Raw genomic sequence first — 27983 nt, 5'->3', positions numbered from 1 at the left:
AGCAATGTTTTCGAAATATTTATATTTCATCAAATCATTTTTAAATAAACATTGTAGTGATATCACAGAGATAAAATAGTTTCAGTTTCATATACACAGTATAACAAATATCTGTATAAACTTTCTCATAAAATTGTACTGAAATTTTATGCCATATAGGGCAGGTACATGTATCTTTAATTTTAAAAATAACTTCATTTAATATTTGCAGAAAATAAAGCAGTAAATTTAACATTTCATTCAATTCCTTAAACAAAATTCAATGCAAGTATAACACATGCAAACTAATATATTAATAGTAACAAGGGTCTAATTTGTCACATTTTTGTCTTCCGATTGAAAATAAAGCTCAAACAAGCAATTAATTTGTCCTGCATTCTTTGAAGACAACACTCGGCTGATAATTGTACATTAGGAATAAGCGATCACAGTGTTCACATTTTCTCCTTTGCTAGTGTTCAACCTGAACTAAAGCTGGGAAAGTTCTCATTCTCAATCGCTCTACTTCTGCTCGTAAAACAGCCACTTCCTGTGCCTGAGCTTTGGCGAGATCGACTAACTTTCGACGCTGCACGATTTCTTGATATCGTTTTTCTGTTCCAGTATTGGATCTTCTGTCCGCTAAAGAACAAAATGATAAATTTGGGTCATTATTTCCTCTAATAACTATTTATGTTACCTTAAAATATTTTTGTGGTGGCAATTACATTTGATTTTCATCACTCAGAATCCTTAATCTCTAAAATAAACTAATCTAGAGGAAGGCAAAGTACATGTATTTATAGTCTTCCCAATAAAATGTCTATAAAACATGAGATGTTGTCCATAGTAACATACTTACCATTGACTTCATCGATATGCCTCCTCTCATTCACCGTCACATTCAGTTCCGCCAAATCATTGTCCATGGAAGAGTTCTCGGAATCCCGCGATTTTACTGTTTTTCCTAAATCCTTCATGATTCGCTTCTTTTCTCTGACATTCTTCTCATGATGCTACAAAAAAAATTGGAAGAATATTGATTAAAATTATACCTACTTTTGGTTTTTGATTAAAATTGCTAAAAATATCTGGCAACCAAATGAATGACATTAAGAACACCAATAGAAATGATTTCTGTATTCCTAAGATCTAGATCTTCCTTGTCAATTACGTCCCTGTATGCTTTACCTTTAACTGTGTAAGAATGGTCTGTTCCAACTTTCCAATTTCTTCTGATTTTTTACCTTCATAATCTTCATTAGATAGATACTATAAACAAAACAAAACAGTATGGATTAGATTATTAAATAGAATTTGGTTACCATTTTTTAATTCCTTTTACATTTCTTTCAAGATTTGGCTAGCATTTGATACAAATACACTGTAATTTTTTAAATTTTCTTTAATAATTTAAATATTTTTTTTAAGATATAGCAAGCATGATTTAGATAAAGTGCATAATAAAAATATTTGAAAAAGATTGTGGAGATAGATGTGAAGCTAAACTTACCAATTGAATCTCCCTAGTTACTTTCATAAACTGAATGTCCTTCATTTTATTTTGAAGATCCTCCATTTGCATCAACATTCGCTTTTGTTCCCTGTTGTAAAAAAGTCATGTATATATCAAACCCCATAAGTTTCGAGAATATCTTAATGTCCCTGGAATCATTTCCTTCCTCAGTGATTAGTATTCAACTTCTTGAATTTTTTGAAAAGACGTTTTTGAAATATATTACCCATTAAGCAATACAAAATATATCAAACACTCATTGCAATCAATTAAAAAATAATAATCATTATGATTAACAATTAATTACCATTCTAGCTGTATAATTCCTTTCCTAAAGTCCTTGCTCTCCATCATACTTGTTATCTTGCTCTCACCAAGTTGCTGCAAAATAAGAAATTGAAATAAACTTTAATTGTGTATCAATGATAGTATATACTACAGATGCTCCAATAGAATAGAGACCAAAACCAGGTTAGTCAAACTTTGAAATACTGCATTCTTAAGTCCTCCAAACTAGACCTTAACACTGTTTAAAGTAAGAAAATTTGAATAACTTATATATTATATATGTCTAACAGTAATAAACTATACAATCTATGCTGAAAGTATATTCAACTTATCTTTTTAACTTGTTAAACAAACCCTCAACAGTTGAACTTCGCTATCTCGAACACTAATATCCCTAATACAATGGATGTGTCGAAGTGATTTGTAAGTCCAAACCACTTATCTTTTAAGTATTTTACCCTCATATCTCAAATACTCTGATATCTCAAAGTTATTAAAGTTCAAGATAAAGAAGTTTGACTGTATATAGACACAAATTCAATATCTTCAAGAAGTATATTGCAACATTCATGGGGCTTGACCTAATTGTTCAACTTTTGGATCTTGACCTAGATAAGCTCCCATACATGCCCCCGCCTTGACCCCCATTACACGCCTGTGCCCCACCTTGATGTTGCTGTTGAGCTCCTCCACCACCGTCCTGTGAATCAGGGCGCTGTCCTTGTAGTCCTGAATGAAGTTGGTCGGATCCACCTCCACCTGACCTTGTTTGAGCATTAACTGAACCTCAAGGTTCAGGTTGAATCGCACTCTGTCATCATGTAATCTGAAAAAACCAAAAAAACAACTGAAACCAATCCAAAACCTCTGCCAGAATCCCTGCAGTAAAACTATGGCCTTATGCAATACTGTACATTGCATTTTCCTAATTTGAGAAATTGATAACTGCTTAAAATTGTCAGAAGTGCCCCTCAAGATCAAGAACTATTAGAAATTACAATTAATGTAGGATAAAAGTTCTGCATTTGCGTTTATCCTCTCGCAATTTAGTACAAACTAGCTGGATCACATAATTAAGTAATCAAGTCACATGTTAAATAAAGAATCTACAGTCAGGTAGTTGATGCCAACATACGCAGAAATTTAACACTCACAATTATGATTAAGAGAATTTATATACCATGCCTAATCCTTCGGTTTCTTATCAATGAAATTAAACAAAACTTTTTTCTTAGCAGAGAAAGTGAAAATACAGCCAGCCTTTTTTTTAGACAAATACAAATACCTGGCCATAAAAACTAAGACAATCTCATTTTTGATCCAAGACTTACTTTCACAAAAGGAATACACATGACACTGCTTAGTTGAAAAGTGAGACCGAGATTAAAAGTGGGCTTGTCTAGGTTTTATGGCCTCAGGGCCATGGATGCTCCAGATTCTATGCCTTACTTGTTAAGTGTGTCAAAGATGCCCTCAATTTCATTCCTCAGCCTCTCATCTTCCTCCACTCTCTTCTTGTAAAAGTTATCCATCTCAGCTAGAACCAAGGCTTTCTGTTTGATCTGTGAAATAGTTTAATTGGCATAAATATTACCGTTGATTATAGGTATCCTTTTTTATTTTTTCCGTCAAAACATAAAATTGACTATGACTGTTCCTAATATGAGACTTTAGTGAAATTGATGGTAGTTTTACCAGTAAGTCATTCTCAATCTTTTCCCTCCTGTAGGCACAGAGCCGTTGCCACACTGATTCATCAATGCCCTCGGGCATGTTGGAGATTTTGTCCAGGTCATTAATGGCGGCCTCCAGTTGGGACTTGGCCTGGGCGTGCTGTCTGGCTGTGGACGGGCGGTCAGCAAACGGATTGGGCAGGGAGGAGTCTGCCGTAGATGGAGCGGGCGTGTCAAAGCCCTTCAGTCTGGGGATTCTGATTAAAAAAATAATGAAAACTTAATATTTGCAATTATTTTTAACACAAGTACAATGTATGTAGATAAGGCACATAGTAAGAGAAGCAATTTTTTTTAAATCCTTTAAAAGCCTAGAATAACCATAGGTCTATGATAGCCATTGATTGTCAATAAAATTTCTAAGCACATGCTTCCATAAATCGATAAAAAAATCAAGAAAACTAGCTTTTCAGATTCTCCCACTTTTAATTTTATTTAGCTTCAACAAAATCTGAAGTGAGTTGACTATTCTTACTTTTCATAAGTTTAGTTCACTCAGTTTAGTATCCATTGACATCAATAAAAGTCAATCTCTAATTAAGTTAATTATACTGCCTTAAGATGAAGTTGGATAAGAAATGGCTGTCTTTTAAACCATTGCCAAAGTAATCACAATTTTGCTGTGCAACATAATAAGCTTAGGGCTTAAAAGACTTAATGGTACACATTTACTTTAATAAGTGGGGGTACAAAATGCTACAGACCTGGGCCTCTTCCTGAACAGCCTGTACAGCTGATCCTGTTGAACTGCCGTGACGTCGTTGAATTCACGCTTGAACGCTTTGTCCATCACCTTGTCCTCCGCATTCAAATCGTCGTAGTGCCCTCTGAAGGCATCCATGTGTTTCTTGGACTCCATCACAGCTGTGGCTGTCAGAGCCTTGTGAAGAAAAGCAAATGTTTAAAACACAAAAACTGATAATTTCAATGTTTAATATATGAAACATGTATTATGAGGTCTCTGTAAATTTACTTGTAAATTTGACCAATATTGTGGGTAGTTTTAACTTTATAAGACTTTGTGTGGTTTGAATCATTGACAATAAGCTTGACATTCAAAACACCATGGGAGAAACCTTGGAACAATTGACAAATAGATTTATTTGGGTGATTAGGTTCATGCCACCCAGCATTACACAAGGCAATCTATGAGAGGTCATTGATGGGGCACAGTCTCTCTAAATACCTTCATGGCCTTCTTGTGTTCCATCAGATGATTCAGCTCCTTCTCTCTGGTCTCCATTTCTTCCTCCACTAACAAAGAGTACCTCAGCCGAAGGATCTTCAGCTCCTCCTGCAAACCATGAATGCAATCAATGCCGATGTCACAAAATAGATTGTCATCTGATTTAATGTCACTCAAATGACAAATAACTGCATGAACTTGACCACATTCTAACAACCTACTCCTGCTATACAATTATCCACATACTGAGGAAAAATTACTTTTATAAAAATCTTCACAAAATTCTATTTCTCTACAATACATACTCTATTATAGAAAATCTGTAAAACCAGCACTACCCTTCTAAATATTGTAGCATACAAAAGTCTTATTTTGGTTAAACTGCCAAATGACAAATCTCGTACTGCTAAAAAAAAAAAAGATGTAGGACTGACCTGGTAAATGACCATCATGATTTTGATCTTCTTCATAAACAGCTGGGTCAGGTTATCATCAAAGCCCTGCATGCTCTCTTGGATGATGCTTTGCAGTTTTCTCAATTCAGTTTCTAGTTGCTATAAAAATAAATTAAAGACCACATCAGGACGGAACACACCCTTTGTCAACTCTCATTTAATTACAACATAGTTATTTTGGCATATATTGGTGGTTAAAATTAAATCACCAAATTTAAAGTTACCGGTAACAAAAATTATGCTACCTTATAGTATGTTAATTACATGGAAAATCTTGATATTGAAAAAATTGCGAATGTTTGTAAAACAAATTCATAATATCTTAACATTTTAGATCTGCCAAAAGAACCTGCTATGTGTAGTAGTACATGCACATAAAAATAATTTGTACAATACATTTAAAATTTGTTTCTGCATAAATATATAAGAAATTTTTTGTGATGGCCAGGAATTTTTGAAGTCTCCTATGCATCTATTGATACACAGTTAAAATACAGTCAGAGGCCCAAGTCTTCCCGCATAACCAGCAACCATTTAACACTGCATGATGCTGACCTTTCTGTACTTTTCCCTCTCTTCCTGCAAGTCCTTGACCTTCTTTTCGTATTCTTTGGCCAGTTTCTGTTCATCCTCCGACCAGTCCGTGGGTTCCTTGGTGGACATGAACAGTGGCTTAGGGACATCCTGAGTGGAAAAATCATATATACATACCTCAGTGAAATTTTCACTTGCATAAAGAATACTGGTACATGTTTTTTTCCCTCTTTTTATGTACTGTAGCATTTTTAAAACACAGGATCCAGGGAATATAATTCATTTACTGTGAAGTACTCTCATGTAAAAATTGCATCCAAAAAACCTAGTAACAAAACCAACAAATATAAAGCTGTCCAAAAAGGACTCACTTTTATCTAGTTTCATATGCCATAACATTTTATTCATGCTTGACTGAAAAATTACTTAAATAAAGCATCTTGTAAAGTTGCTTTGTTGACCTTCTTGAATATTTGTTTTCTGAAGGGTAAAACATCCAATCATACATGCATGAAGAATGAAAGACTGCCAAAAAAAGAAAAAAAGAAAAGAAGAGATCTAGCTGAAGCAGTAAAATGGACTGACCTTCTTTAGTTCGTCCTCTTTCTTGATTTCCAGGACTCCACCCATCATCATGTCGAGACCTCTCTCTCGGGCGTTGTCACCTTGCTCCCGGATTCTTCTCTCCTCTTCCTCCTTCTCTTTCCTCTCTTGTTCCTTCCTCTGTGCAGCTGTCAGATATTTCTCCACTTTTACCTAGTATTACAAAAAAAGCTCAATCATCAGAAATATTTAACGTATACTTCCATGAAGAACAATTTGATCACTCATTTCCCCCAATAATCAACATTGAGCAGGTGACTTCCGCTCCTTCAATAATACACAAGAAACTGAATGCTTTTATCATAAACACACTCTGAAATTTCTGATTCAATGCTCCCTCTTTATTGCATCAATTATTTACCTCATAATACAAAGAGCGATTCTCATTGAATATCATTGGAGTAGATTCAGTAGACAGAGTCTTTTAACCATGAACACATCTATTTCTACAACATTATCCTCCTTCAAGAGCCAATATCAATTGAGTTTCTTTCAACAAGTGTTCATCCAAAGGATATACCAACCCTATCCAACCAAACTCACAAAAAAACCTTTAATATATCTTATGACCCTACTCTATCACATACCCAATCTGATTTAATTAATTCTTAGGTAAACATGTACTAACAAAGGGTAAGTAGTCTAAAGCCCTTCCCCCTCCCTCTTTTCCTTGCGGTTCCAAATCTCAACCATCCAGTAGCAAACAACATGCTAAGACTCAGAGCCCACCTACTTCTATTGGCCTCCCACCATCCCAAGCGCCCATTACCTACCTCATGATCCTCCACTAAGACTCAAAGCCCCTACTTTCTTCTATTGCCCTCCCAACATCCCTTTCGCCCATTACCCACCTCATGATCCTCCACTAAGACTCAGAGCCCCTACTTTCTTCTATTGCCCTCCCAACATCCCTTTCGCCCATTACCCACCTCATGATCCCCCACTAAGACTTAGAGTACCTTCCTTCTTCTATTGCCCTCCCACCACCCCAAGCGCCCATTACCCACCTCATGATCCCGCTGTAAGACTCAGAGTCCCTTCCTTCTTCTATTGCCCTCCCACCACCCCAAGCGCCCATTACCCACCTCATGATCCTCCACAGTCAGCAGAGACTCAGGGTCCTCATAAATGGACAGTTCTGGCTTGACCACTTCCTCTGTCAGGTCCAGATCCTGCAGAATCTTCACGATCCTCTTGTTCTTATCCTTTATCTTGGAAATCTCGGACAGCTTCTTCTGGTACACATCATCAAACTCCTTGTTAAAGGTGTTCTTGATTCGGTAGATGGCATCCTATCAAATAATGCCCCCAAAAAAATATAGATAAAAAAAAAAGGACTAGGTAGACCTATTCTAATTAACTGAATTTTCTTTTTTACAGATTTCAAAAAATACTTTCTGACAATTCTGATAAGCATTGACCAGAGGTTTATCCATATAAACTTTGACTGGATCATTTACCTCTAGAAGAATGATCTGGCTCCTTTTCTGGTCCCGGGTGTGTAAGTCAAACTGGCTGTAGAAGAGGTCGCTTCCTCCCCCATACATGGCACCTGTTAACAAAGCACAAAACTTGTCAAAAAACTGGCGTCATTTGATACAGTGCAGCAGATATTCAACAAAGACATTTAAAACAAACTCATGTCTAAAACAAAATCATTCTTTAAAAAAATGCAGCAATACAGATGTTTGAATATTTCAACAGGTTAACATACATTGATAGTTAATTAATTCATTATTTATTAATAAAATATAATTTGTTAACAATCCGACATCATTATCTAATCCATTTAGTTGTTGCTGTTGAATTAGTGAGATGCAATAGTTGGTTAGTTCAGCACAAGGAGAGCTATATGATATGTCTGCCATCACCATTGACCTGAGATTCTACTGTACAGCTAATTGATGCCAGTTCTGTTATTGATTGACAGTTTACAATGTATGTATATCAACTTTCAGAATCGTCTTTGACTAGAGCATGCAGAAATGATAGAACTAGTTTGTAAATGTGTCTCATGCACTTCATATTTATAATGAATATCTATAATAGTACATATTATAAGTACATGTACAACTTATTTGTTGACTCTGTTCATAAGATACATGCAGACTGCAGTATAATTTTAAAATCCCCCATGCAATTTTTATAGTAGACTTTTTTTTAAGTATGTGCCAATATACTTTATATTGCATCCAGCATAATGTTTTTTGGTTTTTGTTTTTTTTACAAGTGATACATTTATAACTTTATTTTATTCTCAAATGATATTGAAGTATAATAAATTGGGTACGGCAATTCTAAGCACATAATACTATGGTATACATATTACGTTGTTACACCATTTTATTTCAATCAAATAATAAAAAAAAACCTGTACTCTAGTTCAGGGCCCATATAAAAAGTTTTCTTTTCCAATGTAGCATTTCATGCAAAAATTAATTATTATAGGTGAATATAACAGAAAAATGGATTCTGAATATTTGCTTCTAATGATAATTAAGGAAAGTTGTTACACAACTTATGTTGGAGGATCTCTGAAACAAAACAGTTGCATTGAGAAGCTTCCCCTTTCCAACTAAATCATACTGAATTGTGCCCCTAACTATAGAGATATATATCACATGCAGGAACCGTAACTCTTACCATAACCTAGAGGTGGGTATAAAGACAGAGAGAAATAATTGGTAGACCTTATGCATAGACCAAAGTTGCTTGTTGCTTTTGATAGAGTGTACATTTGGTAAGAAAAAGATCTTTTGAGCAACACTGTAATCAATAAAAAAAAAAATCAATTACTGGGGGTAGGGTGTGGTTCAGCACATTTTCTCGACACTTAATGAAGAACATTTCTTTTTCATAATCAGTTGATTATTCCAAAAGAACTATTATGGAACATTTATCATATTGGATAGATATCTTTTGGGAGTGTTCCAATTTTTCTGGCATTTAGTATTGCTCAAAAGTTCAATTTTGCATACTTATCACATAATAACATACTCATTGCCTGATCTGCAATCAACATATCATCAAATTGAAAATATTTTGTTCATCACCACCATCACCATTTTCATCATCATAATAATCATTGTCAAATATCATTAAACAGTAGAACTATCTTTTTGCAATATACCAGTATATTACACTTGAGAGTTCAGGGGACATTTTATTTGTTAAATCTTGTATGAGTTATTAAACAGGTTAACTTTAATGTTAGACATCACAATTAAATAATTATTTGTTAGCCTTGGGTTGGAAAACTAATGGCTGCATTCATACAAATGAAATTTTAATAAAAAAAAAACGTAAACTTAAAATGTCTAAGATTAAGAATTTTTGACAGTTATGTATATAAACAAAAATGAGATAAGTATAATCACATTGGCAGTACATACACAGAATTTAAACCTCATTTTGTCTACATCTACATCATTAAGAATTTCAGGGTGAATTGGTTAAAAAGTTAAATGATTGGAGGGACAATGCCTACCTCCCACAGGTTATGTAACGGAACTATATCTTTCAACCCTGATGAACTATATTAAGAGAACGGCCCCTCAGTCTTTAAATCTAGCTATTGGAGGGACATAAACTCCAAAAAATTATGGGAGGAGCACCAACCCCATTTCTAGGAGAACATCCAAAGGAAACTGCCTTATGACAATTATGGGTGAGACTGCTCTTTCCCTTACCTCCCCCCCCCCCCCCCCAAAAAAAAAATTGATAATGGATAATGTTGGGACACTGATCAATGAGAATTTTGTGGGAGGAACACAAACTCTAACCTTTGAAAGATTACATAAATACATCGGTACTGAGAGATAATGGAAAGCACAACACTCTTATTTATCTGAAATTTTTTGGAATGGACAATTTCCTGACCCCTGAGAGATCACAACTTAGTATATTTTTGACCCTAAAGAGATTTTGGGCCTGTGTCTTACCTAGACTGCCAGTTGTGGACGGCTTCTCTTTAGTCCCTTCCTCTCCCTCATCAATGTCACCACCTTCATCATCCTGTAAGCAGAAATTTCGAAACCTTTTAATAAAATCTTTGCTCAACACAGTAAAATAAGTCACATCTGCAACTTCCATTATCTTTTGATAATTAAAAAACAATGAAAGTTGTTTAACTTTCAAAATCCAACTTCATTCAAATGAAAGGTAATAATTATTAAAGCACTGTTCTGTTTTCATATATCTTGGCACGAAATTGGTTACCCGAAGCTAAAATTCTTGCAAAACATATACAACAATTTTAAAAGTTTCAACATATCAAGCAAAATTATCAATTCATGCAAGAAAATCCTGCATATTGTATGGAGAAGAGTGGTAGCCATGCAGTCTGATAATTAATGCATGGTAACCATCATGCATGCAATCTGAAAATAAATGCATGGTAACCATGCATTCTAAAAATAGATGCATGGTAACCATGCAATATGAAAATAAATGCATGGTTGCAATTTAACCTGTAAATATATGCAAAGAAACCACACAATCAGTTTTTAAAATGAAATTGTGAAAGCCTGCTTTATCCACATTTTGTACATGCATGAATCAAATAAATAACAACTTTCAGTGTTTTTCTTTTAAATTCTCAAGTCTGCAGTGAAAATGTCATTAAATATTAAACAAATGTATCACAAACAAGACTTTAAAATGACCCATATCAAACATCTTCGCTAACCAAGGGTTTTCGGTCCACTTTGCTCCCCATAAACCCTTGGCACAATAACCATAAGCAGGAACGTATATACATGTATTAACGGGATAGGCAACTTCTACATTCGCCATGTTTACTTCCCATGCTGATCACGCGAGCCTTGACAAGTTTGTAGAACTATGTTCAATCCCAGTAATATCTATAGGTTTTTAAAGCAAACTACTGTGGTTTCATTAATATTCAAGGGTATCAATTTTTGTGGATAAAGTGAAAATCACAGTTTTTAGGATAGGTAAATTCGTGGCCAATGACCCTATCAATACAAAATGTTAATAGATATTGCACTTCGATGAACATTTAGTTTCGTGGATCAACTAAACAACGAAATCCACGAAAATTGGTATTCAACGAATATTGATGAAATCACAGTGCTTAGAACATCGTTCGGTAAGCTCTGTACTCGAGAACTTTTGTCTCAACTTAAAGGCACCGAATGTTTTACCAAAAATCACACATATGTTTTCTTTTAAAGTTTATATTTACAAGCACTGCGATTGGATCAGCTACTCGCAGCTGCAGCCAATCACAAAATGGAGCTTGTCACCGAGTTTTCGTAATGAAATCCGCCATGGGTTTACGGGGAGCAAAGTGGACCGAAAACCCTTGGCTAGCGAAGATGCATATCAAATGATAATGTCACATTTGAAAAAGAAATCAAAATAATAAAATTAAAGCTGTATACAGTTGGAACAGCATGCACAATTTGAATTGAAAATAGACTGCCAAATAAGCCTGTGACAACTGTTGGTTACTCACTTTTTCATAGCTCTGCTGTTGTAACATACTTATCAACATCTAGGGGAGAATAGCAACGAAAGAAACTGCAAACAGATGCTTGGCATATTCTCATACCAGCAATTTACAGACAACTCTCTCTGAACAACATATCAGTGTAAAACTTTCATTACTAGGATGTCCTGATACTGACACTTGATAAACAATCTGAAAGAGAGGACTCCAAGAACTCTCTCTCTCTCTCTCTCTCTCTCTCTCTCTCTCTCTCTCTCTCTCTCATACAATAACATTGGTAAAAAATTGCAAGTGTTATAGTTGTCTATTTAGATATAGTATACACACATGTATACGTTAAACTTACAGCTGTTGTCAGCCCTGGTTTCCGAGTTGCTTCTAGTTCTGCTTTACGAGCCTGAAAAAAAAAGTTTATTATACCAAAAATTTCAAACGCAAAATAGTTTTAAAAAAGCAGGTTTATTTGTTGTAAATTTACTCAGAAAAAATACACCAGTCTGAGGTATAATGATATATTTTCAATACATGATGAAATAATTTGCAGTTTGCAATAATAAAAAAAATGTTTAAGGATTTACTATTCAAATATCTCAGCATTCTTCAAAACATACATCTTTTATCATAATTTCAATATGCTACTATTGAGTGAGCCATACATTTAAAGAATAAATATAATTTAAACCAAAGATATTTAAAAGAGAACAGAATGAAACATGCACACTAAAAAATGAATACAAAGATTCAAATTTTTATTTTAAATAAAGGAGTGTAATTGATGAAAGCTTACCGCTATATCGGCCAGTTCAATCTTACGGCGGGTGGTCACCACTTGCAATTGCTTCTCTGCGGCCACTGACCGCTTCCTCATTGGAAAGTTACTGACTTCCAGGGTTGTAAAGAACGACTGCAATCAATAGTCAGATATCAGATCATGTTTGTTAATTATAAAATTGTTTAAAAGCCAATTTTAAAATTACTGGTTTTATATCATCACTGGTTTCATATCTCATAGATATGTACGTGTAATAACTAAATACATGTATGCTGTTATGTCCTCCTTAGAGGTACGAAAGTTTGCTGTGCGATATCTTGGAAATTTATTACATGATAAATCAGATTTGTGGAGTTGTGGAGCACATGGCTCAGTGTTGCTAATAGGCATTAGGCCAGTAACCAAAAGGTCGCTGGTTCAAACCCTGTTCTGGTCACTTGATGTTGTGCTGTGCACTTAGACGAGGCACTTTATCTAGATTATCTCGGTCCTACCAGCTGAAATTTGGTACTGACTTAGAGTTGGAGTTAACCTGCGATGGACTAGTGTCCCATCCAGGGGAGTCATGGGCTTTAATCAGCTTTGCTCCACAGAAACCAGGATAAGCACCAGCCTTATGTGCCTTCATACCACAAAGAAGGATTTAATCAACTTAAGTCAGAATTACTCTTCACCTAATATTACTACCCTTAATTCTCCATAGAGACATTTCCACTAAGATGACATTTAAAAAAGAAAATTGATGAGTTTTTGATTTTTTATGATTTGATCAACTCAAATGAACTTTTTAATTGAAAAGTGCAATTGCATTGTATGTCAATCAATTTACGATAAGGAATAATTATTGTTGCATGAAGACATTTAATTGTGTTGTGTGATAAGACTTACCTGAAGAGCCCGGCCCTTAACATCCATTTCATCCCAGCATTCCCTTTTGATCATTTCACGTAAATAAATCTTGGCCAGGTTCTCAAATTCTATTTCTTCCCTAACCTGAAAACAAAAACAATTTTTTAAAAACAAATCCTGAATAACACCCCCTCCAATAAAAAATCCTGAAAAAACAGATGGATGGATGGATGGATGGATGGATGGATAGATGGATGGATGGATGGATGGATGGATGAATAGATAGATAGATAGAGAGAGAGAGAGAGAGAGAGATAGATAGATAGGACTTAATGTTTTGACCACTTACCCTGGTGACCTCAGCATCAGCCTCAGCCTGCAGGCGGTTTTGCTCTTCAATGTCAAGGTCAAACTCATGACGACCTAGTTTCTCAATATCAGGTAAAGTCTCATTTTGCTTCAACATCCCTTGGATCTAAGAGGAGAAAATGATTAAAGTATTCCATGTACAAAAAATGTAACAACTTTATGAATTAATCAGTATTTGATATTCCTTTCACAGAACTTTAATTACGGTATTGTAACTTCTCTAACTATTATTACAAACTAAACCCTGTAGAAGATTTCAACAATTCACAGCATTTTTAATGTAATAAACATGGTAACCATTCTGTTGCTTTAGGATAAAAATTCTTAGGAAACCCTATTAAATCAATTTAGACTTCTGTGAAAAAAAAACCAAAAACCTGTGTATTAAAAACTCACAGTTCTTCTCATGTCTCGAATCTGGACCCTGAGATCAGTTTTCACACTTGCATACTCATTGTCTTCTTCTTTAATTGACTGAAATTAAAGCAAAAGTTAAAGAGTGGATTGTTTCCATATGCTTATTACAACTATTATTGTCTATCAATCTGGAGTAGAAATTGTAACAGATGCAGAGTTGTGGGCCTTACCTCTAACTCCTGAACTTGCTGCCAGGTGGCATCATTAGGGGCTACTGGTGTGGGAGTACGGTATATCTCATCACTCTCATGGGCTTTCTCCATTGCTTTTTTCTCCTGCAGACATAACACAAGCATTATGCACTAAACTTAATTGCTTATGATGCTTTTGTAAAAATTTGTTCATAATTTTGCGTCCAATGTTTACTAGTCGCTCATGCTCCATGCTCCGTCATCACAGAGTGTTCATCATCCTCACTTCATCTTACATGCTAAATACTAAATTTTTACCTACTAAATAAATCTGCTGTCAAAAAATACTAGTCTATTCATATGCTTGTGTTTTATAGCAGCAACGAATACTGCTCAAGTACCTGATAATGTTTTAATTACTCACTTTATTTAGATGGAAGAGTCAAATGCATAAGGGGCAGTATTCCTGAATATGAAGATTAATTATCATGTATTTCTTTATTTGTTATTTGTAAATCTGGCATCTGGCATTATAATTCTGTTTTACCTTTTCAGCCTGAGTTGTTTCCCCTGAGACTGGTCTTGAGGCAGATGGTGCTGAGAATTCTGGGTAATTCCTCACCACCTCATCCTCATCTTTCTGTATCTGCATCAGCCTGGATTTGCGAGCCCTGGCAGCTTCCATGGCTGATTTGGCTTTCCCGATTCCAGTGGAGGTGAAGCTGAAAGTTATGAAAATGTTTCAATAATCTCTGTTCTATAAATTTTTGATACATGTATAATTTGTCATTTAGCTTAATCATCTTGTTATATCCATCCAATCCAAGAAAATTTCACAGACAATATCAGTGTGAGTTTTCATTAACAAAATTAAAAACCACTCATATTTTACTTATATCCACATTATATCTCCACTTGAACTTAGATTTTAGAAATCGATTCATGTGAGTTAATTAAACTTACTTCCAGGAGTAGCAGCAAAGGACACCGTCATATCCTGTAGTAAATAAGTTCTGGGCGTCTTCAGCGAATGCCACGATCTTGACTCCACCCAGGTGGTAGTCATGGGGATTAATAACCACAAACCTGTCCTGTGTAGGTTAAAAAGTATATCATACTTTTATCGATATCCACAAAAGAGGGGGAGGATTTTATCCTTTATTGTATAACTTCAAGTAATATTTCTTAAATATATAAATGAATAAATGCATACCAATGTTCCCATTGCTCTAAGTTGTACAGCTCCATCTGTGCCACAACTAGCCAGCCATTTGCCATGGGGAGATAACTGCAATTTTCCCCCTGGAAGCTGGTGAGATTCAAATTCTGCCTCAGGAAATAGTTCATTTGGCTTTCCCTGAAAATGTTGTATTTGAATGAATGAATAATTAGAATATAGCTCCATATTTCTTCTTCTCTTTTTATTTTAATGTTCTGAATTTTTTTTCTATTACACACTCTATCTTAAATTTTATTATCTAAAATATTAAAAAGAAATCAGTAAATTTGAAAATTGGTGAACACGAAATTTTCAAACAGTTCTCACTCGGACTTAGCTGTTAGTATGACAAGGTATTTAGGTAACAAATTCAACCTGATTATATAGTTGTGTGAGATTAAAAGTGTTTAATTTATCAAGCATATTCTGGATTATATATATCCAACACAATTTCAAAATTATTTGAATTGATCTTTCTTAATTTCCACATTAGTAAGAAGTTACTGTAATGAAAGTCAGTCAAAACATAAGAGCGGCCATGATCCTAATCAGCCAATTCATTTGAAGAATTCCCAAGAATTGAAGAAAAATCATAAGCTTGTTTTTTCTGTATACAAAATATTAGAAGAAATGCTGTAAAACCACCATAAAGAGGAAATATATTAGATAAGTCTTTTTTCTCATTAAAATTAAAGTAACAATAATTAATCTCAATAGAATCCCTTAATTGTTAATATAAGTACTGCAGAATGGAGATTTGAGTTTCATATAATTATATATTCATCCTCACTGTCACAGGAAGATAATCTAGCTAAATTAATTTTGTCAAGTTTATCAGTGTTAACTTTTTTTTCCCAGCAACAAAGAGTTTGACCGTCTACATTCCTTATATTAATGCACAGTATAAGCAGTTATATTTGTTGAAGCTGCAGCTTTTCCAGTCTTACCCTTGCCAACAGAGTCTCACTATCTACAAGTTCCTCCTCATCTACCTCCAGGATTGCATCATCATCATCTGACTAGTGTAGCAACCAATCAAATTCAAGGTTTAAATTAAATTAACGAATCATTTTTCTTCACAACTTCTTTATGCTCCAACCAAAATTTTCAAGAGGTTGCCTTAGTTTAATTTTTTTGTGTTTTTTGCTTCAATGGTTTTATCACACTAATCTTAACAAATTGAACATGCTAATTGATGATTAGGATACAAATAATTAATATGGGAATCAGGAAGTATATTTGAATAAACAGAATATATGTAAATCTTGATTTATCTTAATTAACTGTGAGATAAATACATGTAATAACTTAATTGCTTTCTTTATATGCCTTCAATGCTATTCTACACCAGAACACAATATTCAACAAAGTTTGCATGCATTTTTTTAAATGCATAAAGTCTATCTTTACATGTATAAATCATTACATTTCTTCTGATCAGTGTTATTTTAAATATACTGGTACATAAAATCTATAAAAAACTAAATTAAACAATTTTTTTTGTCCTTTGGTGAAAGCCTGCAAAATTTTCTGGCAATAGCAACAATCCAACACAACTATATAGTGTAACACTAGGTGGGTATGTGGCAAAACAAACGTCAAACTGGCTGGACTGCTTGAAATATACGATAAACGTAAAGCTTTGTAAAATATGGGAACAAATGGCAGCACTCGTTTTTAAAGTGTTACAAACCATATGAAAGTGCAAATGATGCTCCTCCTATAAATTCAGTTCAAAGCATATGATACGAAAATATTTCAAAAAATGTGAATACATTTAAATAAGATCCGCATACCTTTAAAACAAGAGTGATATATAATAAGGAATATGTGTGCACGCCTGCAATAAATATTTTTCCAAGCCTGGTGTATTATTTACGAAATGATATAAAGTGTCAAATTTTGCTAATTATCATAGTTTGTTGTCAAGCTCTTAGAATATATAATAATCATAATGAAAGTATATATAATTAATAGACCTAACTGACTACAATGTACCACCAAATACATCCTAGATTTTGACCCAATTGTCATTTTGTTGTGAGTTTGTAATACTTAAATGGTGAGTTTACAGGTGCCCTATATAAGGATTATTACAGGGCATGCGCAGCTTCCACTTTAAATTAATGTGTCTGTGACATGTACAACATTGTGAAAGTGGCTTGGGGATTAAGGATAAATTATGAGTGAAATTGAGGGAACAGGGAAGACCAAACATTGTGCCAAGTTTTAAATGTAACATTAGTCCTGATACATTCAGTATTTTCTACCTCTTTCAAAACTGTCTTCTTGACTCCATGATCTATGATTTCAACCTCCACCTTTGTACAGAAATTGTAGTTTTGAGGTTTATTTAACCACTTTAATTGAAAATTTGTCATGATAATCTTTTTCATGATTAACTGCTTTCACTTTTTGTTTTGAAAAAAACTATGACTCTGTAAGTTGATACTTTCACCAAACTCAAACCTTCCTCAATGACTAAGCTGACCATATAATGATATAAATTTACCAGCTATATTTCTTTTGTAGCATGCATGAAGGAGTTATATAGGGCTTATCATCATTATAAAACAAATAATTTGAGCATGTAAAAACTATATGCATATATACCTGTACTTGAAAAAAATATTACCGTACAAGATTTGTGTTACGGGAGTAAATACATGTACCACATTTGTGTAGACTGAGAGTCATAAAAAAGGGTGAAATTCAGACAGAGATGACAAAAATCCCCAAAGTCCTTAAGCAGGGGGCATAATGAAGCTATTATTTCACACTTGAATGAATTTATAATAATCCACCACATATCATTGGGAATATCTCATCCCCCCCCTCCCCCCCCCCCCCCCAAAAAAAAAGAAAATTTAAAAACCTTAGTATACAACTGAACTAGACTGCAAGCATACCTTTTTGGGAGGCTCCTCGGGGAGAGAGAACTGGTAGAGTTTCTTGGACATCTGACCCATGGTGAAGAAAGAGCTCTCCTCAGCTAGAGCTGCACCAAATCCTGGTATAGGCAGCTTCAGGATCATCCTTTTGATGGAGGCATCCTTAAAATCGTACTTCAGGCTGTTGACATGACTTCTCAAATCTGTAGGAAGAGAAATAATGTATGTAATATACGTTTATTTAAATGAGTCTATAACTAAACATGGCTTGACACCTATCAGTACCAGTCATCAATCAACTCCTCTGGTACATCCTCTACATCTGAGCTTCTGAGTCCATGATTACACAATGTCTAAAAACCTAACTTTTCATCATCTCTATGTGCCTATGTTTATTCAATAATGAACTAAGACCTAACCTTTCATCATCTCCTCTAAAACAACCTGTCTGTGCCTATGTTTATTTAATAATGAACTAAGACCTAACCTTTCATCATCTCCTCTAAAACAACCTGTCTGTGCCTATGTTTATGTAATAATGAACTAAGACCTAACCTTTCATCATCTCCTCTAAAACAACCTGTCTGTGCCTATGTTTATTTAATAATGAACTAAGACCTAACCTTTCATCATCTCCTCTAAAACAACCTGTCTGTGCCTATGTTTATGTAATAATGAACTAAGACCTAACCTTTCATCATCTCCTCTAAAACAACCTGTCTGTGCCTATGTTTATTTAATAATGAACTAAGACCTAACCTTTCATCATCTCCTTTAAAACAACCTGTCTGTGCCTATGTTTATGTAATAATCAACTAAGACCTAACCTTTCATCATCTCCTCTGAAACTCTGAAGTATAACACAGTGTCTGCCCCGTTCCTCTTGTTTCCAGACGTGTTGGAGGTCACCACGATCCGGGTCACTCCGTTTGAACTGAAGGTAGCAATGGACTGGATATCTCCAGGAATGGCTGCAGGGTTAAGAAAATACTTAAAACTTTTGGAACTCTGGATTGAACTGTACATAAAAATGGTAAAAATTTTCCAAAGTTATTTCAAATGCATTGATTGATCTCTAGCAAATCAAATTATGTCATAAAGTTGGCAAACACATATTTATTATTATATCAAGCTAAAATCTTTAGACAAAAGAGTTGCTTCCTACAATGAAAATTAAAATTTCTTCAACAAACTAGGAATCCGTGTCTATAGTATCATGTTCTAAAACTTACGGAAAAGTTCAATATTAATGGTGGTAATGTAATTTCATGGTTGCATATTAATCATACTGATACCGGATGGCCCAACTGTTTGGTATCAAATTGCAGGGACATGAGACTCACTAGTGTATCCCACTGGTTTGAAGTTAACAGACGCGCGGCCGTCGACCACGATCACATGACCATCATCTGAGCCACTCACCAAGTATTTCCCATCTGACTCGTACCTGTCAATCAAATGTATGATAAAAAACCTGGTCAGTTCATAAAATGAGAATTCGATCTCTTTTTCTCTTCTACAGTCTATTATTTTTAGGATTTTGTGTATTATCTAAATGAATCAAATCTTAAAATCACATTTCCAAAAATGACATGATTGTAAAAAATAAATTTAAGGTGAATCTTCAGATAAAAAGACCAGTAATCAAATTTATATATTCAGTTTACATTTTTTACAAATTACAGAAGATAATCAGTGATAAGATAATCATAATTATTTTTTTCTTGAAACTGAAAACTTACGTGAGGTGTGTAACAGGCCCCTGGTACATTCGCATTGCCTTGACAACTCTAGGTTTCTTCGGGAAGGTCAGATCCACATAGTAAACGTGGCCACTGACGGTCCCCACTGCAGCCACATGCACCATGGGGCAGCAAGCTAGACACAGGGCCTACAGACAACAGACCAGCGTTAACATGCACAGTACAGCTAGAACTTATAGTTTAATTTGACGAGAACTTATTTGTGGTTTTTTCTTCCCAATTTCATTGTGATACGTACCTGGACGCCCACAGACACTGAGGAGATCAGGAGACCTTTGTCGATGGTCCACACCTGAAGTTCCCCGTCCTCTCTCACAGACTGTAAAAAGTCAAAAAGTCATCAGCTGTTACATGTACTGTACTAGTAAAGGTTAAATATGATGGACAGCAGTGAAACATTTAATCTAAAATATGGAATTCAATTTTAGTTATGATTAACAAGGATAAGAAGATTCAGGGCGTTTTACAAAAGAACTTACGACTTACGACCAAATTAATGAATGCTAATTAGTCACCAACTAATCAATGAATTATTCTTATGGCTGGAAAATATAATTATGGGAATTGAAGTATTTTTAAACAAATGGTTTTATGTCAATTTAGTTCTCTAAAGATCATCTTACAAGACAGTAAATATTTACGACTTTGTCGTAAGTTCTTTTGTAAAATGCAGCCCAGCATTTTAAAATAGAATATCATTTTCAGGATGGGAAAAATTGTATGGATATTAAAACTTTAACATCCATTATTACTTTAATTTGTCCATTTTTCATCTAAAATCGCTGGCATAATTATGACAAATATTTTTTAGGGTATCATACACTCACATATTTACACTGTATTGTTACAATATGTACCTTTGGTGAAACTGAGCTGTATATTTCAAAATACATTTAAAATGTATGTAGATGCACAAGCAACATATATATACCATTAACTTAGCAATGAGCAGTATAATGGCCTACCACACAGTATTCATTTCCCGCCAAACATGACACGCCCACAACGTTGCCCCAGTGGATGTTCTTCACGGTTTTGACAGAATCGGGGGGTGACCCAATATCATAGACATGGAGGGTTCCCTGTCGGAAAACAAAAAAGGAACAGTTATCATTAAATAGCATTACAGAAATCATACACCCACCACATTGTACGTTTATTTGTTTTATCTATTAACTCACCTTGCCAGTTGCCAGAGATAAATGTCTGTAATTTGGAGAGAATGCCATGGATGTTACTGGATTTCCAATGGGAATCTGCTCCAAGAGTTTGAATTCCTCCGATTTCAAGTCAATAAGCCTCAGAATGCCATCCTATGTCAAAAGAAAAGTGATCATGATTATACTATATAGATTTCTCATCATCCAAAAAAAAAATGGTTTTGACGAAATGTATATCTTTGCTAGCCATGGATTAATGCTATTTCTCTTCTCCTCCAAGAGAGAGCAAAGGAGTTAATCTTTAATCTAACTTGCCTAGCATAGATGTACAATGTAATGATCTTCCATAATGATTGATAATTCTTACACTTAAAAGATGATGTAAATACCATCTGTAAATTCATAATAAAATGTGAGGAACATTTATCCTCATCTAATCACGACAAGCAATCAACTCCTACAGATTTTATAACCCCCCCCCCCCCTTTTAATTTCAACGCTCGCAATTATACATTCTTGCAATATGACACAAAACGACAAAATCGCAGAATTTAGTACTTGCGTAAAGTATGAAATCTACAGTACTACTTACTTGACCAGCCACATAAAGGCCCTTTTTGTGGAGAAGTACGCAGTCTGCTCCACCTTCCAAAATCATATCCCTCACTTCATCAGCTTTTAATCAATCAGGGGAAAAAAATGATCAATTAATAGAGAAAACTTTGTTAACATGAGTGTTACATCTTGTAGTTAATATATTTTTCAATTAAAGCAAAGTAAAAATTGGTGCAATAAATTAAAAACATTGCATGTGCTTAAAGTTGTGAACAGAACAGAATTAAGCTGATCGAATGTTGATTCCACAATGACCCATTTATAGTCATGCCTTTAATGTACCACAATTCTAAAACAGATCATAAAATTATGTTGATTAGTTATAAAGCTGCATTTAAAAAAAATAAACACTGCATCTGAATTGAGCAATATGACACATGATGTCAAATACATATTAATTTAAGAGGGTTTGATGGTTGTGGCCATTTTTAGACTATTTTACTCTCCTTGGGAAGAAGAGCTCTGTATAAGGATAACAGGAAAATGTTGAAATTTTACAGCTGAATGGTAAAGAAATCTTCTTTAATATAGTTTATAGCTTAAAAACCATACCGTATATCCGTTTCTTTTTGCGTGTCACAAAATTTGCGAAAATGGGGAAAAATTTGTAGCCTTTTTAATTTGCATTAGTCATTTTTTGCAATTAAAAAAGTTTGTTGTAGAAAATGACACAGAATATATATAATTTCTGCGTATTCAATTATTTGCGATTTAAAAGAGATTGCAAAAAAAGCAAAAATTAGATCATCGCGAACTTTACCGGATATACGGTATCTGAATATTTAAGGTAGATCTGATATCGATGGTTAATTTGTTGAGTACCCAGCCTCCTTTATAAAGCAGTACTGATTTTGACTGAGCACCACTTTTATTAAGTTTATTAATCTGTTTGTCAAACTAATTGTAAACTTGAACACAGGCCAGTCCTCCAGCATATTTTGTAAGGTTGATTGTTAATTGTTATCATTTAATTAATTGGTTAATTATATTAACATGAACGTCAGTTGGCTTTGCAGTGCCAAGTCTCATTTAACAACACATTTGAAAGAAAAGGAAAGTATTTCATCCATTCTTAAATAATTCAAAATAATTTAACTGAGTTTTTCTTTTTATCAATTAAGATGCATGGATTCGATCAAACTGCAAGCACTCAAAACATCTGTTTACAACAAATTTGATGAACTAGTCTTTTTTGATAGTTAACTATTTAAAACTGTGATTCTGGCACATTTTTTTAATATAATATACATTTGAATAAACAGAAGGTTGTATTTTTCCTCTTTTTTTAACTGAAGTATTCATCATTAAGCTACATCAAATTCTGTGCGATCATAAATTCTTGCAATATTTCTGGGACTTCCGAATACATAATGAACAAATAAAAAAAGACAATTTAAATCACATTGGTACATCCCTCTAAAGACACAGCCTTGTCAGATTTTTAATGGTCCAAATCAACATTCAAACACATATTTAGATTTGTAAATTCTTGTTATAAGATTCTGGCTACATCATTTCTACGATTCTCTAGACGATTCACTGGCACACACGTATTGTACAAATTCACAAATACATATAGCTCACCATATCTAGTTCTCTTTTTTGCTGTAATTTATAGATTATACTTAAACATGATAATGAAAAATATAATTAACATTCTTCTCAGGATTCAAAATTCAATGAAGGATTGAATTCCAAAGATTTAATCATAGATCAAATCCTACAACAACAGCTAGAATTCAAAATGTTGCCGTCTAAAAGTCTGAAGTTATACAGGTACATGTAGTATCATATATTTTCCAGTAAATAACTTTATTTTCTTAACTTTTGCTGATGAATTCTAATTTTTAGTTGGTTGTACTGGTGAAAACCCTCCAACAAACTAACAAAATTATAGATTTTTTTTAAGGTTTATATAAAGACCTTTTAACAAGAGATATACATTTGAAGCTCTCAATGAATAAACAATGATTTAATTCACATTCACAAATTTAAATTAAATTGTTAACTTAAAATTATAAGTTATTTTGTCAATATCCTCCCGAAAAGAATGCTGGTATAAAGTAGATTTCATAAGTTTATTTCTTTAAATAGTCAATATTATAATGTAAAGTTTTGTTCTAGTCTAAAGATACTATAAATTCCCTATTTTACGTGAGTACTTAAATACGCGATTCAATGGTTTTGAAACAAATCACAAGAACATAAAATTGGGAAAGCCAAATGTTTTATCATAGTTCCATTCAGTTTACATGGGTCAAAAAAATAAAAGCGAGATTTATAAATTTGTGAAATGTACCTCTAGCAATTTTACACGGTTATTAATTCCTAGTGCTTAATTAGAAATCTACAGTATAGGGTTGATGTACCTAAAAAAAATAGAACTACTTGTAGAATTTAATCTTTTACCATAGTTTAGGGAGAAAAAAGGATGTGCATGGCAACAAAGAAATTTTGTGTCCACATGTACAGTATATCTTGCAATTTCCTCTTACCTGTTGTCAAGTCCAGCTGGGAGTTGAAGCGACTGGTGGCACTGGTGGCTCGAGAGTTTGGGGCACTGGCTGGGGGTAGGGGGTGATAGAACAACTTGGCTTTGTAAATTTCTCCATCCACCTGTGGTAACAAAGATAATATCATTATGCATTTAATATGTACTGTTGCAATTAGATTTTTCATATGATGTCATAATGGTTCTAGTAACAAAAACACAATCTGGAATCATTTACTAGATCTTGATCTTAAGCATGTTTTGAAAGGTAAACCTGGATTTTTAACTGACCTGAGATAATGCATATATCATATACACTTTAAAGAAAAAAAGTAGACAATGTTATTTATACTTAAAAATACAGAGAGTAGCTTGATTCCAACGTGTAAGTACCTTGAGAATTTGCCCTCCTTGACATCCCACATAGACATCGCCACTTGGGGACCAGGTGTGAGACAGGGGCACCACACGGGGAGTGGTGTCCTGGACTTCGTCCAGGGCCTCGGCTCTCTCCCCAACCAGCCCAGCAATGGCAGCCTTGGGAAGGTCTATAGTGTATCGAGTCATCCTTGTGGAGGCTCGAGTAGGAATGTCGCGGTCCTTCTCTTCATCGGAATTCAGTGATGGATTCTCTGCTGGCAACTTTATTTTCCTGGTTAAAATAGTTACAGAACATTTCATGTACCGGTACTTGTACTTCATAAGACTTGAACAATTGAGCTTTTTTACAAAAACCTCTCCAAAGTGTTTTTCATATCATTCTTTATCATATTTCACAAAAAAATGTATTTTCTACTGGCAACTTTATTTCCAAAGTAAAAATAGTCACAGGTACCGTATTTCACGGAATTTAGGTCGATACTTTTTTCCCTTGCCACGTGGACCTCGCCCTATTCATCGTTTCTCTCTATTTAATGTTTTTTTTTTAATTTGATATAAAAATTTTCAAGTTAACAAGACTTGACAACATTTCGCTCTTAAAAAACACCACTCCTTATAAAGTATGTATTACATCATACTATAACATACTTAGGTACACAAGTTCAATGAATTGTGAAGAACCAAAATTGAATCCTGAAATGCTTATCACACTGATATCAATTTGACTGTAATGTCTTGCATCAGAGAAATAAATATTCTTACTGTGGTAACATGACATATTTGTCATTGCTCTGCTCGGTGTTCCAAACGGTCATCGATTTCTCCGTGGTTACACAAAGCTGTCTCCAGTTCCCCGGGTTAAAGGTCACACTGGACACTGGATCTGATGTGATGTCAACAGACGTCAGTTTCGTTCCATCTGTATACCGCCTTTGATGTTTGAAAGAGAAGTTTTAACATATGGTGCAGACAAAAGGTACATGAATATATAAAATATTTTAACATATTTCTGGCAGAGAGAGTAAAAAGAAGTGAGAGAATTTACTATTTTTTACTATATTGTCTATTTCAATACTATAAGCTTCATAAATTTGTGCAAATATCAAAATGATATCAAAATCATCAATATCTTACACTTTTCCATTTATTTTTTAATGAAGGCATGTGTATAAAGAAAATGAATGGTAAATAAACATACCATAACATGAGCTGGAATTCTGGTATTCCAGTGATGGTGACCATGTATTCACTGTGGGAGAAAACCAGTGACCTGTATTCCAGCTTAGCCCCATCTATTAAGTAAACCAGAAAACAATTTTGATTATTTCAAAATGCTATATTAAAACAAAATAGATCTGTTCCTGCCAAAACAAAAATTCTACTACTTCACTTCATGTATAAAAGATCATGAGTGACATGACATTTAGTGAGGCTGTCATTGATAAACTACAGTAATTACAACAAGTATAATACTAAATCCCATACATTCATCATCCTCTCTATTAAATCAACCATTGTAAAAGAAATAATTTCAATCAAAAAATCAAATTTCTTTTTTATATGATTAATTAATATATTTTCATGATACTTTGTTACATTATTATTATTTTTTTTTTTTTACATAAAATAACATGATAATTCAATAACACCCATCTTGATATGTCAATATCAAGGTAAATAAAATAATAATACCTTTTAAAACTGCTGCCTCTCTGAATGTTGGGTATACATAGACAGTGATTTTTGGGTTGAGACATCTTTCAGCTACTGCAAAACACTTGTTAGTTGCGTGAACTGCGAATGGGCCAACTCCATTTCCTTTGAAATTAAAGACAGTTTCTGCACCATCTTCTGCAATGAACTTGATGTTACTTCCTGCCTGGTAACAGATTACATCTTTGTCGATGTAACCAATTTTACCACCATTGTATCCTTGTGCCCACCTGAAAAACAATATATTCTGTTTAAAATATTCAAATATGTATAATGAAATGAAATGCTTTCACAATTGTTGAAGTCCATTTATTTGTTTGTCGTGTGGTTGTGTCATCAGTTTTTTAAATCTAGACAGTTAGCTGCTTCTCTGTTAATCTGAGAATCTAAGCGATTCAAACTCTATTCAAGAGTTATTACTTTGGTGAAATCTCTTCCGAAGAGACATAAATCTTGCCAGATTACCACTTTGTATACATTGATGATGTTATAACATGATTCCTGTAGCTCACTTTTGAATCTCCACTAAAACTTTTTAGATATGTATAAATGACTGTGAGTGACTGATATCATCTTATAGCAAAAGAAACATTTCTATATACTCTGGACAATGTTTATATCAGTGATAACTGTCATAAGTGACTTTGAAAAACAAACAATAGATGTTTACCATTAAAATTAAATGGAAAGGAGGGATGTAATGTCCATTATAGACCATAATTATTACTTAAATCCTCATATCTATAAGTGAATCAGCCAGCTAGCAATTAGTGCTTGCTGTAAGTTTATGTTTATGGAGCTGAGACCAACGTATGTTTGCATTATGAACTAGAATGCATGGGGAAATTAAAGTATTCACATATATATATATAATCTGTGTGAAAGTTTGGTCAGAATGAATGTAGCATTAGAACCAACCACGCGTGTTATCGTTCTATCCGATACTAAGCAATTTTACAAGTTATAATGTAGTATCGATGTTCACAATGTTTTAGTAAACTCCTGAAATGATACAGAATAAGTGTGTCCACCAAAAGACATCCGTATTAAAGAGACAATGCTCTTTTCATTTCTTTTACCGATGCATACTTACGATAGTTCTAAAGATCCAACTGCATCCATGTTTATTTAAATCACAAATTGTTTATATCATAATCATAATGGTTTTTCAGGCTGCTAAACCAGTTGCTAAGGAAGTGGACAAACTCTCGTGGAAAATCCCGTTCTCGTACGGTTATTAACTCGTTCGTAAAATATTCCGAATTATGGCATCTATATATGCGATATTTTTAAAGGTTTATTTTTTTTTACTTAGCCTCAATTTTATGGGCGCCTGTAAAGTGCGAAACGAAATCGAAACGAAACGAAACGAAATCAAACGAAACGAAACGAAACCAATCGAAACGAAACGAAATCAATCGAAACGAAACGAAATCAAACGAAAC

The 27983-nt window shown here is 34.0% G+C and overlaps 1 protein-coding gene across 8 annotated transcripts; it reads right to left on the bottom strand.

Moving 5' to 3' along the window:
- Nucleotides 1-3: 3 nt before the first annotated feature.
- Nucleotides 4-27782, bottom strand: LOC105333734 (cilia- and flagella-associated protein 43). Of its 8 annotated transcripts, none has more exons than XM_066068295.1 (43): nucleotides 27632-27782; nucleotides 26518-26768; nucleotides 26024-26117; nucleotides 25588-25755; nucleotides 24838-25096; nucleotides 24449-24569; nucleotides 23538-23558; nucleotides 21931-22013; nucleotides 21360-21491; nucleotides 21144-21260; nucleotides 20417-20497; nucleotides 20158-20306; nucleotides 19759-19862; nucleotides 19243-19386; nucleotides 18434-18618; nucleotides 17795-17845; nucleotides 15519-15662; nucleotides 15269-15396; nucleotides 14853-15027; nucleotides 14345-14449; nucleotides 14154-14231; nucleotides 13738-13863; nucleotides 13428-13532; nucleotides 12555-12671; nucleotides 12114-12164; nucleotides 11774-11812; nucleotides 10236-10308; nucleotides 9292-9303; nucleotides 7755-7846; nucleotides 7380-7586; nucleotides 6277-6447; nucleotides 5713-5841; nucleotides 5137-5256; nucleotides 4703-4810; nucleotides 4221-4396; nucleotides 3479-3713; nucleotides 3233-3345; nucleotides 2450-2609; nucleotides 1803-1876; nucleotides 1493-1583; nucleotides 1171-1251; nucleotides 842-995; nucleotides 4-621 (listed from the first exon to the last, which is right to left on the bottom strand). In XM_066068295.1, exons 1-43 carry the CDS (start codon nucleotides 27658-27660, stop codon nucleotides 452-454), a joined length of 5223 nt encoding a protein of 1740 aa, XP_065924367.1. In that variant the 5' UTR covers nucleotides 27661-27782; the 3' UTR covers nucleotides 4-451. The 8 variants fall into 8 exon arrangements, with proteins under 8 accessions (XP_065924367.1, XP_065924368.1, XP_034327591.2 ...); XM_066068296.1 differs by lacking the exon at nucleotides 17795-17845 and adding an exon at nucleotides 17218-17244; XM_034471700.2 differs by lacking the exon at nucleotides 17795-17845 and adding an exon at nucleotides 16472-16543.
- Between the last annotated feature and the right edge of the window lie 201 nt (nucleotides 27783-27983).

Source organism: Magallana gigas, chromosome 8 (genome assembly GCF_963853765.1).
Source record: "Magallana gigas chromosome 8, xbMagGiga1.1, whole genome shotgun sequence".
Classification (NCBI taxonomy): domain Eukaryota; kingdom Metazoa; phylum Mollusca; class Bivalvia; order Ostreida; family Ostreidae; genus Magallana; species Magallana gigas.
The sequence above is the reverse complement of the archived record's forward strand: the minus strand, read 5'-3'. Positions and strand labels throughout refer to the sequence as shown.

Coding starts and splice junctions, on each gene's coding strand:
- LOC105333734 (XM_034471700.2), bottom strand. CDS start 27,660: ATGGATGCAGTTGGATCTTTAGAACTATC. Junction 26,769..27,631: donor GTTGGATCTTTAGAACTATC/GTAAGTATGCAT, acceptor ATTGTTTTTCAG/GTGGGCACAAGGATACAATG. Junction 26,118..26,517: donor AGAGGCAGCAGTTTTAAAAG/GTATTATTATTT, acceptor TTTACTTAATAG/ATGGGGCTAAGCTGGAATAC.